The sequence below is a fragment of the Sitophilus oryzae genome, unplaced genomic scaffold (assembly GCF_002938485.1).
Source record: "Sitophilus oryzae breed Bouriz unplaced genomic scaffold, Soryzae_2.0 scaffold_818_pilon_pilon, whole genome shotgun sequence".
Classification (NCBI taxonomy): Eukaryota; Metazoa; Arthropoda; class Insecta; order Coleoptera; family Curculionidae; genus Sitophilus; species Sitophilus oryzae.
Genome location: NW_022147437.1, coordinates 290,349 through 309,379, shown reverse-complemented (window position 1 = coordinate 309,379; position 19,031 = coordinate 290,349). Strand labels below are relative to the sequence as shown.

At 30.3% G+C, this 19,031-nt stretch overlaps 1 protein-coding gene across 1 annotated transcript; it reads right to left on the bottom strand.

The window, feature by feature from the left end:
* Positions 1–1,027: 1,027 nt before the first annotated feature.
* On the bottom strand, positions 1,028–18,985 carry LOC115889665 (SOX domain-containing protein dichaete-like). Its single transcript, XM_030909725.1, has 3 exons — positions 18,868–18,985; positions 3,983–4,224; positions 1,028–1,032 (listed from the first exon to the last, which is right to left on the bottom strand). The coding sequence occupies exons 1-3, from the start codon at positions 18,948–18,950 to the stop codon at positions 1,028–1,030; spliced, it is 330 nt and encodes a 109-aa protein (XP_030765585.1). The 5' UTR covers positions 18,951–18,985.
* Between the last annotated feature and the right edge of the window lie 46 nt (positions 18,986–19,031).

The window sequence follows — 19,031 nt, the reverse complement described above, 5'->3', positions numbered from 1 at the left end:
AGCGTCAAGGTACACCAGGGTTCATCGGTGCCAATAAAAAAAAAAGAAGAATAGCGGCATCGGCTGACAAATTAAATGAAACATTAGACAGACCAGTAAACCAAAAAACAAGTGAGTATGTCTAGTGTGGAAAATCTAAACAGTAAACCCAGATGATTTCAGATTATCTCTCATTTTCACACCCAAAAATGGACGACGTGATCCTAGAAACTTGAAATTACTCACAATCAATACCAATTAACCAAACATGCAAACAAATAATCCAGAAGCTAGCACTACTGAAACAAACAATTCCAATCAATCAACAAACAATCAACCAATAAATAAACCGTGCAGGGTCAGTTTCAAACCTCCTGAATTCTGGAAGGCTGAGCCAGAGCTGTGGTTTTACAGAATTGAATGCCAGTTCCGAACTGCTGGTATTTCAACTGATGATTGCAAGTTCGACTATACAGTTGCCAGCCTAAACTACGAAACACTTGCGGAAGTAGCCGACCTTATACGCAGTCCACTAGCAACAGACAAGTATTCAGCACTCAAAAATCGTTTAATTAGCAGATTTGCAGACAACGATATAGTCAGAATCCAAAAACTGCTTGCAGGAGTTGCACTGGGAGATCAGAAACCTTCACAGCTCCTACACAAAATGCAGGGCCTAAATATCAATAAATTTCTCTCTAACTCTCTGGTTAGAGCAGTTACTATCTACAATGAAGGCCATATTAATGGTAAGTGGCGAAGATTTAACAAAACTAGTTAAAATAGCTGACAAAATAAATGAAACATTAGACAGACCAGCAAACCTCTATGGTATGTCTAGTGTGGAAAATCTAAACAGTAAACCCAGAACCCAGCTGATTTCAGATTATTATATTCACACCCCAAACCTACCCATACATCTTTTAAATGAACTTTGAATCATCAAAAATATTAAATTTTGGCCGAGTTATTAAACAATTTGTCCTATCAATCAATGAAACCTATCTCGAGATTAAATCTATCTCCGGAGGAATCATGGAGCCGGATCTTAGACTATTAAGAAAATATGAAATGTTAAATTTAAGGGTACTTTTACAATTTGCTTTAATTTAGAGATGAAATTTAGTAGCTGGCAAACACTTTTTATATTATTAAATGGAGTTTGATGTGGATTGAGTCTTTTCATTTCCTTTTTTTTATTTATTTGTAAGTGTGTATTATGTTTTTTTCTCTTTATTCATTTGAGTCGGTGTTTTTAAAAATAATACCAAGCAAGTCGAAAGTAAATAGAAAAATATTTTAAGTTAACGTCTCCTTTTTGCTATCCGGGCTAATCTGGACGGTCAATAAAATAAGAAATCGTTCATTCATATACCAGAACACTGTGTGATAAATATAAGAAGAAACCAAAACTTTTATAATTAAACGTTTAATTACCATCCGCAACAGAAACCATCATAGCAAGAAAAACAACAAGAACAAAGGTTTACAAAAGGCAAAAAACTTTTCTTGTCGGATGTATTATACAGATTTTCCTGACAAAGAACAAGGATACTACAGCGACAAATAAAGGCTCGTTGCCGAACTCAAGAACAAAGCATTAAATTATCTTTCTAGGCCGAAAAGGGCCCACGCTGCTGGTAATTAATTCTTATCTTGGAAGCAAAAAGAGGGAGGCCGTGTTAAAACTTCAGGCCTTTCATATTACAACCTAGACACCTCTACCAATTTAATATTAAAACAATATATCTTTGGAAATATCATCCTAAGGCTAAGATAAAAAAAGAAATCAGGAGTCAATCTTTATTTTAAAACAAATATGTTAGGCCCAGTGTTCCAAAAAGTTTTCCTTTTACTGTTTTTTTACCAATCTTTGTAATTAATTTTTTCGCCTAGTTCTCAGTTTAGTCCAGTAAGTTTTTTTAACAACATGTTTGTCTTCTTGTGTAGTTTCGTCATGAATTTATCACAAAAAGTGTAAATTTGTGTTTTGGGAAGGTATATTTATGTTGGCGACAAGACGCCCAAAAATAGCTGTAGGTATCTAGGTAGTTCATAGTCTAACAATACGACAAAACATTTCATAAAATCATAAATGTTACTTGCATTTTGAGACTGTATATTTATTTTGGCTACAGGATGACTACAATAGGTATATGTATCTAAGTAGTTCACAGTCTAACAATATTACAAAAACATATAAAAAGTTGTAATTTGCCTTTTAGGTATCTCATAATAACCGTTTGCGATTATTAATTATAGTCATACGAAGTTACTTAATAATTAATCATATTATATAGTTCTCTTGTTTTATCCCATGGGATATTAATCATTATTGGCAAATACTAGTTTATTTATTATAGTAACATGGACGTCAACCCTCTGATATAGACTTATTTATGATCTGATCTTGTTTTTACCAGTATTTTTTTGAACTTCATTTCAATTTATTGTTAATTTAGAGTGAATTTTATAATTATGTACACTGAAAATAAACATTAAAAAGAATGGAGTTATTCGGTATATAATATATATAAAATTCACTTCAAATCTTCAATGTATATAACTGATGAAATATGCTAAAGTATGCTAGATGTTGACTATAGACTACTATGCTAGACTAAAGATTTCTTTAGTTTTAAAAATAATAATAATAATGGTGTACCTTTTTACCTGAAAGTAGCAAGGTACAGTCTACTATATAGTCGGTATTCTACGAAGGTATATCTTGTGGCTAGCACTATAACCTTAAAAGTGAGTTACAAATGCCCAAGTGCTCATTTGCGTTAATTGAGTTAATCTAATCTAAGTATTTAAACTATTTTAATAGTATTAATGATAGTGGGCTGATAAGTAGGTTTACCTTTAGATTGGTACACGAGACTTGTACCTCTAAGCACCGGGGCTCTAGCCTTTGCTTATACTAGAGTAAAATTACGTTTTATATATACCATGTGGTTATAAAAATAAGAAATCCCTTGCAAATTTTGAACTGTCCAAATATTGGCTCTCCTATTAATTTTACAGCAAAGTCGTAAGGAGAGTTTTTAAAGGTCTACCTATGCTGAATGCCAAATTTGAATAATTTTGGACAAGCCGATTTTAAGTAGTTTAAGAAAAATCGCATCAATTTTTAAATTAAAACTGTCAACATACTATTAGTTTGCTATACTACATACTATTTTTATCAACCTATGATTTAATCATTGTCAAATGTAATTTGTTGTGCTGTCTACACTACTACATTACCGTAGGTTAGAGTTACCAACATTCAAAAAAAATAGAGGACGAGAGTGTAAAACAGGCAAAACAATGTTTAAACATCGTTCAAATGTAAAGAATTTACCCAAAAGTTATGTAAACACTATACGGATAATGGTCTTTTTTACTTTCTTGACGCATTCACAAATATTACTTGTACGTACATATTTCTTTTCTGTGTGAACGAGTGGAGCTAGCAGCTAGCGGAAGCAGACATGCTGTTGCCAGATTAGCAATTTTATTAATCACTGTTCCGATAGACGATAGTTTGTTAGATTTTGGTGTGTAACAACAGGATTTTTTCCATATGCGGGAGACAAGAGAACAGTACGATCAGAAAGAGGACTGTCCTCTGTAATACAGAACGGTTGGTAACCTTGTAGTAGGTACCTACGCTTAATGTTCCCGAACTGTAGTTTTGCTGTTCAGTTTTAATTTAAAAACAGATGCAGTTTTTCTTAAATTACTTAAAATCGGTTTGTCCAAAATTGTTCAAATTTGGCATATGTATTCAGCATACACAGACCTTTAAAAAGCCTATATTTACAACTTCGCTGCAAAATTAACCGGGGAGCTATAAGATCCAGAAAGTTCAAAATTAGCATGCGATTTCCTATGTTTCCAACGACGATGCACCACCCGGTAGAGCCAAAGCGTGTTTTTGAAAATATCTAGTTACCAACATGTCTTAAGTTACTTTTAAATTCTTAACTTAATTAGCATCAGAAATTGCAGAACTCACCGAGTCTTTTCGAAATTTCCGAATTGTGCATTTTCGGATTCTCCTGTGCTATCTTTCTGCGCTGAAGACGTGACCACACCATAAACGCGTTCATGGGCCTTTTGATGTGGTCCTCTTGCTTTTTGACAGCTTGAGGTGTTTGTAAACCTTGCGGCATACCGATGGGCGTCCCGCCCAGGGACGCCATCCTGGAGAATCCTTCTGCGGCATTGAAGCCACTTTCGCACATCTGGCTCACAGACCTGTAAAAATAAATACAATTAATAATATTTACTCGTTGAGTAATAGCCGTAATTGATTTTTTTAGTAGACATCGGCTATTGAAACGATGAATATGTTTTATACAAAACGGTCTGCGAGAAAATACGTGCTGTATACTAAAGTGTGATGTTCCTAAACAAATAAAATAATAGTTTTAATATGCGTTATTGTGTGTTTGTCCAGTTTTTTACAATTTTGATTCTGTAGGAATCTACGTTCAAGAGACTTGAAAAAGACATATACTGTCGAGACGTCGCCGTCGTCGATAAAAATAAAATAATAAATAAAATCCAGTAACATCTTTACGACCCCAACCACCTAAAGCCAGGAATAAAAGAAAAAATATAAACTAATTTAGAGTCAATATATTTTATGATAAAAATTTTGACATCATGAAATTAATTTAAAGCATGCATTGCATGTAGAACTTAGCATATTTGACATTGTTATATGGGGGCAATCTTGAAATTACGGTCTAAAACTCCTACATATAATAATCAATTTTCTGAAGGAATTAGCCAATTTTTCTAACCCACTTATATTATTTGCTAAAATTTTCTTGTCAACTTTAAATTAGTTGAGAATTATTTAAGCGGTCAGTATTACCTTTATTTATTTATCTATAAGGGAAAAAAACATAAATCGTTTTGTTAACTTAATGAAAACAAATTTTGCCATGATGCAAAAATTGCTGATTGGAAGGAATCATTTAACTGACATTGTTAAACGGTAATCTTGTACGATTTCAAGCTTTCATTACCAATCTTCACCTATAATCACTTGGTTATTTCAAGGCAGTTAAAATGTGACTGATTTTTTTATAATTGCAAGTATGGCATATACATATTGACTGATTGATTGATTGTATAAAAGGGGGGAAGTTACTCATGGTAACCTAATAAATCTATTGTGTCCCCCTTTCTAGAGTTATAAATCACCATGCAGTTTCAGGGCTTTGACAAAAGCCAGTATCTGAGACGGTTTTACAGAGGTTGGTTCTCAATCTTCGATATCCGTCGTTCCCAAGTTTATGGCACAAATGGTTGTCGTCTCGGCGCACTCAGTGATAAGGTGTTCTGGCATATACATTATAATATTTAATACTGATCGGAACTAAAACTTTAACTGTTCTATTAGCATATTTCACATTGTTACACTGCAGTCCTGCAATAAACTAAAGTCTCAATCTCTCACGCTTAACAATCGGTAACCTCTATTCGTTGCGATTTTTGACTCTATACTGTTCAAAATCTCCTTGACGCTTTATTTGTTCAGGTTTGTTCCTTTCACGCTCATTATTGTTCATTTCCCGCGTAATGCGCTCGGAATATTCTCGCTACAACTCTAATTACCATATGGGCTGTTATTGTTTTGAGAGGCGTAAGTTTTGTGTTTGTTCTGTCGTCGACCGTTCTTCACTTTCGTATTCCAATAATTTTGAATATTTTAGAATCGGAGCTGGTACGGATTGTTGTTTGAAGATAACGCCGCATAATATTAGTGAGGAGTAAAGAAATTTGGTGGAGAATTATAGAAAATGTGATCACTGCTATAATGGAAGAAAAACATAAAGGGAATATAAGGAAAAATTCGGAAGAACAGGTACAAAATTAGAGCCTAATGTTTTTGTTTCTGAATAACATTCTTTTTCTTCTTCCAATACCGTCTTATATCTGAAATTAGACCACCAGTGCAATTTTTACTTTATTGATTGTAGCTCTAAATAAATCCTCTTGAAGTCGCAGTCGCACTCTCTTACATTACTTAACTAAGTATACATTCTTGTGTCTCTTAGACTTTTTCTGATTTTCCTTTTGCATTAGCCTTAAGAGTCTATTACGCTGTACTGTTCAGGTCGCTCTAAGGGGTCGGATAAAGCGGGTGTGTGGCCGAAGGAAATATATATTATATTTTAGAAATCTGCCTAAGGCTTAGCCCGATCCTGTTGTGTTAAGCCACACCCAAAATTCCAAACACACGTGCTTTGATTAAGGCTTGATTAAGGTTTGCAGGACTTTAGCATTTGTCATAAAATAGCGAGCAATTGATTACAAAAACATATAAATTATATATCACTGTAATCACAACATTAAATGTCGAACGCCTATTTTGCTATTTTTTCGGACTAGTGAAATGGAGTCTTAATAGTTCACCATTTACCTCTCTTTTTCTAATAAGCGCAGATTGCAATTTTTCTTTTTTAATATTACCTATTTTTCCTCTATCTCCTATTTTTTCACATTTTATCCTTATTCTATGTAGTACTTCCACAAATTAACTATAGCAGATGCGAAAGAACACCGAATTCCGCGTTTCAGTTTCTGTGACCTTCAGAAAGAGTTCATAGACAATCCGCATCAATGTATAGTTTGCGTTATTATTTGTTTGGGTTAAAATAATCTGCACCAATATGTGATCGAGGCATATAATCTCACAGTAATTTAATAGATTGCTCGTCATATATCAGTTCGTAGGAAATTAGGGAAAAAAAGATATTTATAGTATAAAAACATTAATTTATTTAACAAAATTTAATTAAAGATGTGACAAAATAGTTACTTTTCTATTGGTTCTATCGGACTTTTTTGACTATATAAATCTTTATTTGTAAACTTTAATGCATAAAATATTTTCAATCTAATAAATAATTTAATGATGTAAATAAGAGGAAATTTCTCACATGGGTGGTCAAATTCTATAGTTTTCATTATATCAAACAGCCTCTGAGAAATGTTTTCTTCAGTGCAAAACTCATCAAAATTTAATGTAAATAATTTTTCCAGCCTGCAAATAAAATGAACAAATTTTTCATTTGGCGATTTTAAACTCCCATAAGTGCCACTTTCATGATTAAAGGCTTTTAAATAGGTAAATAATTTCGAGTTATCCAGAGATTCGGATTCTTTGCAAATTTTAGACAAATATCACATTGATGTATTTGAAGACCCTTTTAATGATGTAGCCACAGACATAGTTAAAGGCATTTTGAGTTGTTATACTTTCATGCCTATAATTATAATCTGGTAAAGTTATTGCCTGATGTTTTTTTAATGGTGCCACATTTTTTAATAAAATTCTGGACTTTTTGACGGACTTTAATTGGGTTAATAAAATACCCAAGTCATCGAAACAATTCATAATGCAAAAAAGTTTGACAAAATAGTTTCCTAAATGCCCTTTGGAATTCTATAGGTGTTGGATTTACAGAATTACCTTGTTGCTGTCTAACGCTGCCAAAATAATTTTCTAAGCAATCTTGGTTAATTCTCCTTGTTTTTAAATAGGTAAATCCAATAGAAGAAAGTCGATGTCAGAGAATTTGAATGGACTTTATTGTGATCATCCAGCACGTACGAAACTTGCATTTTAAAGTTATATCTATATTATTGTTATTAAAAATTTTTAAGTTTGCTAGAAATAAACCCATTTCATTTAAATATTCATTTTGAAAATCTAAGCCTTTAAAGACAGTTTTGTACGGATTAGGGTGATTAAAATCCACTGCATTTAGTAAATCAAACATTTTATCAAAATTTTCAACTACCTCAAGAGTGGCTTGTGCTTCAGCAGGAAGTACACCCAGAGTCATATGCGTCTGTAACCTAATGGCTACCGTTCTGCTAATTACTTGCGTAGCAAGCTTAACTTTCATTTTTTGAAAGTTGTTTGGATAGATGTGAGCATCCGTGAGCTTGGGTGCACATCTATATTGTTGCTTTTTATCATTATTATAAAAAGTTTCTATAAACTTCCAAGATGTCTTTTTATTGTCGAAACAGAATACATTTTGCATAAGATTATTTTTTGTGGCCTTAATAAGATGAGGAGTGTCAAAAAAATATGTCAGTTTATAATCACCAACATTAAATTCTGGATTGTCAGTAGTGACATTTAACAATTTTGAAATTTGTATAAAATTTGACCCCATATCAGTTACAATACCTTGAACATAGAAATAACAGTTCAAAAGTTCAACAAAAATCCTACACGCGTTTTTAAAAAGAAACATATAACAGCTAAACGACTGGTGTATTTACACCACTCAATAGGCGTGTCGGGTTTGCCGAGCGGTTTCCGATGCAGTTAATAGGTAATTTGTGGTAATTCTTTATTGGCTATTCTCTGTCCATGAAATTTTTCACATTTTCCTGCAACACATTTCAAAAGCTTTATCGTTTTCAGTTACTGTCTATAGTGGAAACTGACTATGAAGGAAACATATCATCGTAACATCATCATTCCTAGATCTGCTTTATCTGGAGAACAATGATATAAAACATAAACTTTTCAGTTTTCTTCCATTCATTGGTTTGCTCACTTTTTCTGTGATCCATTCTTTTGCTGCGATCCATGTTTTTGAACGATCAATAATATTAGCCGAGTGTTATTTGAGGATTTCCATATATCTTGAAAAACTTCATATTTCTTCTTAACACACACCTCTTTTCTATTACTCAATCCTTATCCTACACACGGTGTCTGAGAGATAAGTGCAGATAATTTAACTAGTATATTTCTACCCTAGAAATATGCCTTTTAATTTTTTATGCGAAAAAAATTGTGGAAAATTTTCTTGACATTTTCCGGGAAATTTAAAAAAACTTTTTAGTGTCACTTATTTATTCACCTGAGATTTCTCTACGGTGTATCTAAACCTTGCAGTGTTGCCACCTCCTAACGTTATCCATGAACGTATATCCTACATATTTCTATACTTATAAATTCACAGCAATTTCAAATTTCTACACAAAAAATTAGGAATGATAATTTTAATCTTTTGAGATCAGTACCCGTTACTAATAGTTCTACAAAAAACTATTATAAACAGAAAATTTCAATAAAAAATTATGATCAAATTATGATGAAGCTTATTTGAAAATAATGTCTTAGAAATGGGGACTGTTATTTAGTAGTTATTATAATAGCATTTACAAGTAAAGCAGCACAGTGAAGTTTGTATCGAAAAAGAGAACTGTCGCAGTCACATCGATCTGCCATAAATATATTTTTTTAATATTGTGGGGAAGTTTTTTCCTTTAATTTATTTTGTGTAATAATAACACCATCTTAAAAATGTAATGCATCTATGCAAAATGGATGGTATTTTTTGCGATATCTGCCGGCGCGGCGGTTCTCCAAATGTTGCCTTTATTTTTTTAAATTTTCAAAGTTAAATAACTTATTTTCAATTTGTTTTTAAAATGGTAAAGAGAAAGATGTTTCTTTTGGCCAGATCTACCACCCGTTAAAATATCTGTACTTATTTCTGGGACACCCTGTAAAAGGCAATAATTTACACAAATTATAAAATTGAATCTTACAAATATATCGAATTGACTTACTTAAAAATTAACTTCACCCTTAATTTAACTTTTTGTTATCTACCTTAATATTTTTTAATTTTGTTTGGATATTTTGATTATGAAATATTATTTCTTAAACAATGTTGATTTTTCTCTATTCTCATTATCATTTATTTCGTTCAAGATAAATTAAGTTTTTAATTGCATTTTTACAATATTTTTTTGTAAAAAGAATGTACTTAAATCTTTATTATCTTAATACGGACTAAATCTTTGACGTCAGGAATTTTTTTCTTCATCATATCATGTCGTTTTAAGTAGTAGTGGGAACTATCGAATGAATACTATCGAAACATTCGATAGTTGCAATTCATTCGAATAATTCGATAGCTAATAAGAAAACATTCGTCGAAAACTATTCGAATAAAAATATCGAATAGATGCGTCATCTGCCTTGAAATAAGTATATTAATTCGGCAGCAAAAACCATTCATTTATAAAATTCATTCATTTGTAAAATTCATTTATTCGTCAGGATCGATTATAATAAAATATAAACTGATTTTAGTTGTCGCCCGGCGACGTAGGTTTCTTTTCCTAGAAACCCGACAGCGGTCGGCGGTCGGTGGCAATGGTATGAAAAAGCCGGCATCTTTGATTTTGAGTCAGATAAAGATAAGGACACATTATTTTTTTTATTGAGGTGCTAGTATTTACACAGAAAATACATTATGAACGGCGCTGTTGCCGTATATTCGTATTAGTTGGTATTAGCAAAGAATATTATTCTTTGGTATTATAGTTAGTTAGGGATAGTATGACCTGTGGTATGACTATATATTTTGCATTTTTTTTATTAATATTCTGTTGTTACACTGCAATAATACTTTTTATTTTGGATGTAGGAAAATGATTTTTAATGTTTTTAGGCAAAACTGGTTTAATAAATAATAATAACAGTAATAATTTGTTATACCTATTAACACCAAAATTGAAAATCATTTAATATAAACATTTTTTTAAGCAGTAGCAAAATGTAAACAACAAATTAGAAGTCAAAATTATTTATATTAGATCTATTACCTATTTAAAAATAATATAGTCTCTAAATTTTTTGGCAACGTTGGTTTATTAAATAATAATAATTACAGAACTAATTTGTTATATTAACAACAAATTTTAACATCATGAAATATAAACATTTATTAATTTTCTAAGCATGCAGTGTAATAAAAGAAAAATATAAATAAAAAATTAGAAATCAAAATTATATACGTTTATTACTTTTTATTACTTTGTATTAGTATTTAAAAATAATATTTGGTTTTACTGGCATTTACTTTAAAAAATAAATGAAATATTTCTTCGCAAAAATCTACATGTAAGAGAATTAGCATAAACAAAATACAAATATCGTTAACTTTTTTTTTAAATTGGCAAGTGTAAAACTTTAGTCAATCAATTTAATTTTCTCATCCCAAAATTTGAGTTCGATAACCATTTACTTAACCACATTACCACATCTAAAACATCTAAAATACAAATACATATGTATTTTTAAAATTAATTGTAAGTTCACCTCATCTCTCTTAAAAATTGTTACTTCTCAAAATTTCCCATTAAAAAAATAGACCATATACCGTATAAAATTAAATAATTGAAAGATCGGAAAATCACACAAATTTTCGGAAAAATTTTGACCACCTGCACACGTACACAATCGTCAATTTAAAAAAAACACTACTACTTTAGTATTTTAAATATTTTAATAAACGCAAAAATAGCACAGTATTTAGAAGGCAAGTTATAAAAATTTGGAAGAACTAATAATGCACCGACGCAGACAAAAATCAAACGAATACTAAATTTCATTTATCTAAAGCATTCGATAGTCGTGGCTTAACGATAACCATTTAGTCGCACGGCGAAGTTGTCACATATGCTTTAGTATACAAATGAATGAATGATTTTATTCGAATGAAACCATTCGATAGTTGAAATCATTCATTCAGTAACCATTCGATAGTCTAATTCATTCGATAGTTCCCATCGCTAGTTTTAAGTGTATGCTACTCAACGATGTCAGAGAACAAGGAGACGGTAATCGATACTATCGAGTGTATGTATGCAGAAGTGACTACAGGTCGTCATTAAAGATGGTGAGTTAGAGAAAAAATCCTGATTTGAAATTTAAATTTCTTCACTTGAGTAAACTTCAATATTTGTTTAATTGTTTTAGAGATGGTGTTGTAAGATGTTGCTGGTAATATTTTATTAAGGTGATACATAAATTACTTGCGCTATTAACAACTCTAACATCTATTCTGCTTATTTTTTTTAATGGATAAAGTATTTATAGAGATTTATGTAGGTTAGTCACTGTTACACAATAATTAGTATTGTAATTGACTGCAGAAAAGAATGAAAATAGCAAGATATAAACTATAAAAAATAATTTGAAAAAAGTGAAATCAATTTTAACCAAATGTTACCTTATCTCTAACTTGGTAATACATATAAATGTGTAACAAAAAATAAGTAAAATGAGAAAATTAGATACATTTCTGTCTACGAGCTATTTTTCCATTTTTTTTTCATGACGTTATCTTTTTAAAATCTCATCTAAACCTTTTTTAACAATTAAATTATATACAAGAAGAGTTTTTTTTGAAGTGTGCACAGAATTTCTCTGAAAGAATCTCATTTAAATTTTAAATTTTCCTCAGTTAAACGAAATGTTTATTTACTAGTTTATTTTCACAGTAGTTTATGCAATGTACTACTGTTATGATTTAATTAATTTAACGAAGAACCAGTGGCGCATTTAGAGATTTAGTCTGGGAGGGGTAGGGGGTAGTGGCAATATTTAAGTAAAGTATACAAGATGTCCCAGAAATAGGTACAAGTATTTTAACTGGTAGTATAGTTCAACCCCAGAAACACGCCTATGAGGTTTTTTCCGCGAAACATTTTTTTTTGAAAATTCGGAATTTTTTGAAAAATTTTTGGATTTTTTTTAGTTTTTACTTAAAAGAAAATAATTTCTTGATAATATGGCAAAATAGATAGTAGATTAAATTTACAAGAAACAAAATCCAGAAAAGATCCAGTGGTTCTCAAAATTTGAGCAAAAAATATTTTTTTTTGGAAATTTTCAAAGGATTTTGGAAAAACGATTAAGAAAAAATATATTTCTTTTATCGATAGTTACCACACCCCTTAAAATATTTGCACTTATTTCTGGGACACCCTGTATACTAGATTTAAATTAAATTTTGAGCTGAAAGGTATTGTGACTGTGGAAAAGAATTTGGATTGACGTGGATTTTATTTTTTTGAATGCTATTATAAATTCCTTTCATTACAATTTCATTTTATGCCATATTTTATCTTATTTATAATATATGAGCCCCTCAATGCGCCCCTGAAAAGAACATATTTTACTTTTTATATAACTCAGTTTTGTTTTAATCTACACTTTAATTTCAATACCTATTTGTCTCAAAAAATAATATTTAAAGACCAATGTGTGCAATATAGTTAAAACAAATACGGTTGACAAAATAAAAAAAAGTAAATATGAATGCTTTTTTTCTTAACTTATGTTTGGTTTGGTTTGATTTATGGTTTATGGTAATAGAGCAGTCAAAGCTAAGCGATGTAATGGTACAATTACAAAAAAAAAAGAAATTGGCTTAATAACAGCCTTGCTACAAGTTGGTATTGGCTTCATATCATATCAGGTGTTCGTACTGGCCATATTTTGGTAGACATCGTTTATTATCAATTTATTTTAAAAATGACACAGAGAAGATATGGCTGATCTACCACCTCTTAATATACTTCACTTATTTCTGAGACACCCTATATAGGAGTTAATGATTAACTAATGATTTTATTTTACTTCTTTTGTTTCACTCATATAGAGACATAAACATGGATTTTAGTAATTGACCTATATTTATAAATCTGTAGTTGGCTATTATACAACAATTTTAATTAAATATAAGTAAATTTCTTTAAATATATTGAATTAAGGATAATTAATTACGTTAATAAAATTATTATTTATAAATAACTTTATACAGTCATACAAACGTTATAAAATATGTTTATAAGTAATTAATGACATGTTGCAAAAAATATACAGTTAATGGTATATTTAATTGGCGTATAATAAATTATTATCAATATGATAATATATTTTATGAAATGGTTATTGTGGACAATTACTATTAATATAACTTAATATCTATACTTTGCAGCAAGATCATACCTTTAAAAAAATCATGGGTATTTTAGAACTGACTATTAAAGTAGGTCTCAAAATGAATTTAGCAGAAACTAAAGTTATGACAACTAACAAACTAGTAGACCGAAAAGACATAGTAGCAGATTATATATTTAGGACAACTAATACACAGGTCGGGATCTCTACTACCAGAAATCAACAGAAGAATTAATGATCATGGAATACTTATCTAAGAAACTCAATCATATTCAAATCTAGAATGCCACTTTATCTAAAAAAGAAAACATTCGAACAATGTGTACTGCCAGTCATGACCTATGCATGTGAAACTATAATAATTATCAGAAAACTGCAGGTCACACAACGCTCAATGGAACGAAATATGCTGGGAATAACCAAGATAGAGCGTAAAAGAATAGAGTGGATACGACAAAAAGCTCAGGTAGTAGATGTCATCCACAGAATCAAATCCCTTAAGTGACAATGTGCAGGATACCTGGCAAGAAGGACGGACAACAGATGAACCACAAGAATTACAGCATGGTACTCACGAGGAATTAAAAGACCTAGAAGAAGACCAAACTTGAGATGGGATCATGGTATTAGAAAATTAGCAAGGATAACTTGGGCGCGCATAGCCAACAATAGACAACAATGAGCCAAATTACAAAGAGAGCATCTAAATATGTGAAGGAAGTTACATCAGAATTGGAAATGGTTGAATGAGCTGAAAATGATTATGATGATGATGATTTCAGAATTAAAACAGAAATCGAGAAATCTATAAAATAAAAAGATATTTTTATCGTAAAATACGATTGTCTTAGAATCTAAAGGGATATCAGATTAGGTGGTATACCTATAGGTGGCTTTTTATTCATAAACAAACTTGCCTAATCAACAAAAACGCTCAACGTTTTAGGTAGTCTGTATCCTCCCGTCTTCAAGGCAAACACTAAATTTATCAAACACCTGTGATCTTAATAGTATATCTTTGTGAAAAATCCTCTCATAAAAAGTATTCTCTAAGTAGTTTAGACTATATAATTTGTCTTTATTATTTTTGTTAATTTGATTGTGCAGATGGTGATATACATATGGACATATGGATCCTAAAACCCCATACTTATTATGCGCTGATGCGGTTCATCAAAGTGTCAATTTAATGCGTCGATGCGATGGGTTGTGCGATGGTGGTTTGGCGGAATGTCTATTTTTGGGTGAACTACCAAAAGAAATATCACGAACGCAATGTACGAATTTCCAAACGAACTAACGAATCGCATTGACGAACCGCATCATACTCACCACGTGCATATAGATGTATGGATGCATATAGCGAGTATGGGGCTTAAAGCAGTGGCTTTTTGCAAAAGATAAAGTTCAAAAGTCTTTTTTATTTTTTAGATTTCTGTTTCAGTGGCAAAATACCGTCTTTCTTAAGATACTATATTAACATATTTAAAAATGTAATTGTAATTATTAATACAGAAAATATCCAGCTAATATTATCTTCAAAAGTACTCATTTGTTTATTTAGAATATTCAAAGATTCTGAAATTTCTACAAAATAGAAATTATTATTACTAAGGTAAACAAGACCCCAATAAATAGTCGCTGTCCCGGCTTTTAAAACTGATTTATGGTTTATGGTCAATCTCAGCGAACCCTCACAAAAGTTTACAGAAAAATTCTCTAAACTTTGCCTTTACTAACTTGCCATGAAGGTATTATCTTTTTAAGGATAGTATATAATCTGAAATATTTATTACACCGTCGCGTCGGCAATATTTGTAGCTAGGAAAGTAAAATTTTAGGTTTGATTTTTATTGATTCAGGTAGCTTAACAGAGTAGTTTAAAGTAAATACAGAAAGAAAATTTTCAACTTCTAAAGATCCGCTAAAAATAAAATAAAAAATGTTTAAGATGTTTCAGTTATTCTACTCATCGACAATCTTTCTTTACATTTTTTTTGATTTATAAATTATTATTTTTTAAATCTAGGGGATTTATATTATAATGGTTCATGCATAACCAAATTGGGATAAATGTTTATAACATTAAAGAAAAAAATATTGAGATGTGGATCAATGAAAGGCTAAAACTATGGAATGTACACTATGCCCACTATCCAATATCAAATACCAAATGAATATCTACTTCATAAAAATGTTTGCTTGTTCCAGAATGGTTAATCCTGTATATAGCTATTCAAATTTCCATACAGTTTAAGAGCAAATTTAAAAAAAAACATGAAAATATGGTTGATTTTTTTCTAAAATCGAAAGGCGTTTATAAATTAATTTTGATTAACGTCATATTTTTTGTTGTTTCAAAATGTTAAAGAAGCACAAAATTTAGTTAGTTCAATGCTACGGACAGGGTGATAATATTTATCAGAAAATGTGATACTTTAACAACATTAAGTTTTAATCATCTGCTGATAATGCTATGTAAAAGTGTTTTTGTTGTATTCTGGTGAATTATTATGTAGTGTTTTATTTTGCTGTTGTAACACCAAAGGTTCTAACCCCCAATTATAACTTTTACAACAGCAAAAAATATAACTGTATAGAGAGGGTAATTCACGTTCGATGATAATCGTTTGATAGCCGTTTATGGAGAATTTGAAAGTTTGGATGAAACCGAAGATAAAACTATGTTTCTCCATATCTTAGAAAGATGTTCAAAAAATCAAAAGGACTAATATGTAGTGTGCTTTTTAAATTAGTATTTTATAAATAAATAAAATTGAAAAAAATGTGCTATTGAAACTTTCATATTTGGAGAAATATGGAACATATAAAAATGGTCAGGTGGGACATAGTTAAACCACGTTAAGAATTTCTTACATATTATCCTTGTAGCAATAATTTTTATTCCCCCAATTTTTGTTATATAATTTCAAATTTAATCATTTTCCTACTTGACCGACAATAAACGGACAAACCGACAATAAACGGACAAACAGATCCTAAGTAAGATAGATAAAACGGCAACGCTCAATTATCGCCACAAATTGACTTATAAGAATCTTAACAATGTTGTGAATGTCCGTGGGCAGTCGAAAGGACAAAATAGCCTCGCAGGACGTCCGAAGAAAGGGACGAAAGGTTGATAGAGTGGAAGAGAAATGGGAAATCGAATGACCAGGAAGGAATTGGGTTGTTGCAATCCGTAATGAAAATTCTTTAATATTATATTCAGTGAAATATGTTTTATGAATTTGAATTATTTAAAGCCTCATTTTTTTATTTCTTGTGTGTAAATATTATGTGTGTACTTATAATATAGAGTTCTCTAATATCTAGTATAATATGTTTCATGAAATTTGAGTACCTATAGCATTTCTTGATATTTTTAATTTTATTGAATCTTTAAATAAATTAAACTATTCTGTTCTCTTCAACTGGAGGATATACGACAGTCATTGTCTGATCATTTTAAGTCACCGATAAATTGTATTTTATGTAATTTTTTGTTTGCCCTGTATATGAATATAATTTTATATGAATTAAAGTAAAAATGAAATATTTTTACTTAAGTGGAATTGATAAACCAATCCAACACATTGGTAATGTTATTTGTTGGGCAATGTTAAAAGTTCAGTTTTCGAAATGCGCGCGGTTCCTAATCGATCATCAAAAGCGACGTTAGAGAATAGAGGTATATGGACGGGTTAACGTATGGAAAGACGCCGTATATTTATTATATCGTTTAAAATGTCTATTAAAATATGGAGTATAAAAAACCTCTATACAAGGTGAGTCAGAAATAAATTCAAATATTTTCAGGATTGATAGATCTCGATAAAAGGAACATATTTTCTCTTTTTTTTTCTCTTTTTTTTCAAAAAAAAAGTCCGAGTAATAACTCCGAAAAATAACGAGTTAATTTAATTTGAAAACTAAAAAAACATTTGTTGCTTAAATTTTGCTTCTCTGGATGCTACAATAATTGTGAATATGTTTAAGAATAGACTAGATGTGGAAATGAAGAGCTGGAATAATCTTTTTATTCACTACATGTTATTGTAAACTGTAATGTTAATTTTAATTTTAATTTTAATTTAAATTTATATTTTTTTGATTTGAATGTCGGTAGTGCAATGTTTATTTATTTTTTCAACTGTGATAGACAAATGTGATTATGCGATTCAATAGTCTCATCGCTCTCGGGTTTTACCCGCCTACTGTTGATTTTTGTAATAATAATCTATGTTGCCATATTACCAGTATATTATGTTTTTTAAATAAAAAATAAAAAAATACAAATTTTCAAAAAAAAAATAGCGAAAAAAACTCAGACGTATTCATGAGGTCGAAATATATAATAGATCCCTATATTTATACTTATTTAAAACTCACCCTGTATATATTTTAGTTAAAAAATATATACATACTATTTTTTAATATCTCTAAAACTATCGAAATATATTTACTCATATCTAAGGATTATGTAAAGTAATCTGAAAGGAAGCAAACATATTATAGCTTATATCGCTGAAAAGCTTAAAAAATGGCACTTTTTATAAAGTCATGGCCAACTATGGTTTCCATTTAAAAAAACATATGTTTCTGTCAAATGTCAAAAATGACAGGCTTTAGAAAAAAAACGGAGGACACAGTCTCATTAAGGATGTGATTAAAAATGCAATAATAATTCCATTAAAAAAAAAACATATAGATCCACTCACACGTTTTTGAGCTACCCTATAGAAGTCAAAATATTTTCCTGAAATACATCCTCGTAGGTACTTTAGGTCTACATTTGAACAAAATTCTCAAGTTTTTTATTCCAGAAACTACAGATGCCCGACGCACTATTGCCGAACCCTGTATTTATTAAAAAAATATTTAAAAATAATAACCTACAGTAATTATTATTCGAAATGAAACCCATCGCAAATATATTATGATAAAGCATACAATATAAATTATTATAATATGATTCTAAAAGAATTTTTACAAATGTTCTAGTATTTTAGTAATTTTTAAATAATTACTATCTGGAAAGATACTAAAATACACTAAAAGATTCTAATAAAAATTTAAAAATCTTTCCTTACCCGAAATTGTGATAACAGTTTGGAACAGACTCGTGTGAAATATGACAGTTTGGAATATACTCGTAGCGTTGAGGGACCATCATTCTAACTGACTTTAAAATTGTTTCTATACAGATAAAACAATGTACCTAGTACTCTTTATAGACATTATTTTTTGTCTACAC

Excerpts from the sequence above, each read along its gene's own strand:
- LOC115889665 (XM_030909725.1), bottom strand. The coding sequence starts at position 18,950 with ATGATGGTCCCTCAACGCTACGAGTATATTCCAAACTGTCATATTTCA. Across the intron at positions 4,225-18,867 it reads AACTGTTATCACAATTTCGG|GTCTGTGAGCCAGATGTGCG; the intron begins GTAAGGAAAGAT and ends TTATTTTTACAG.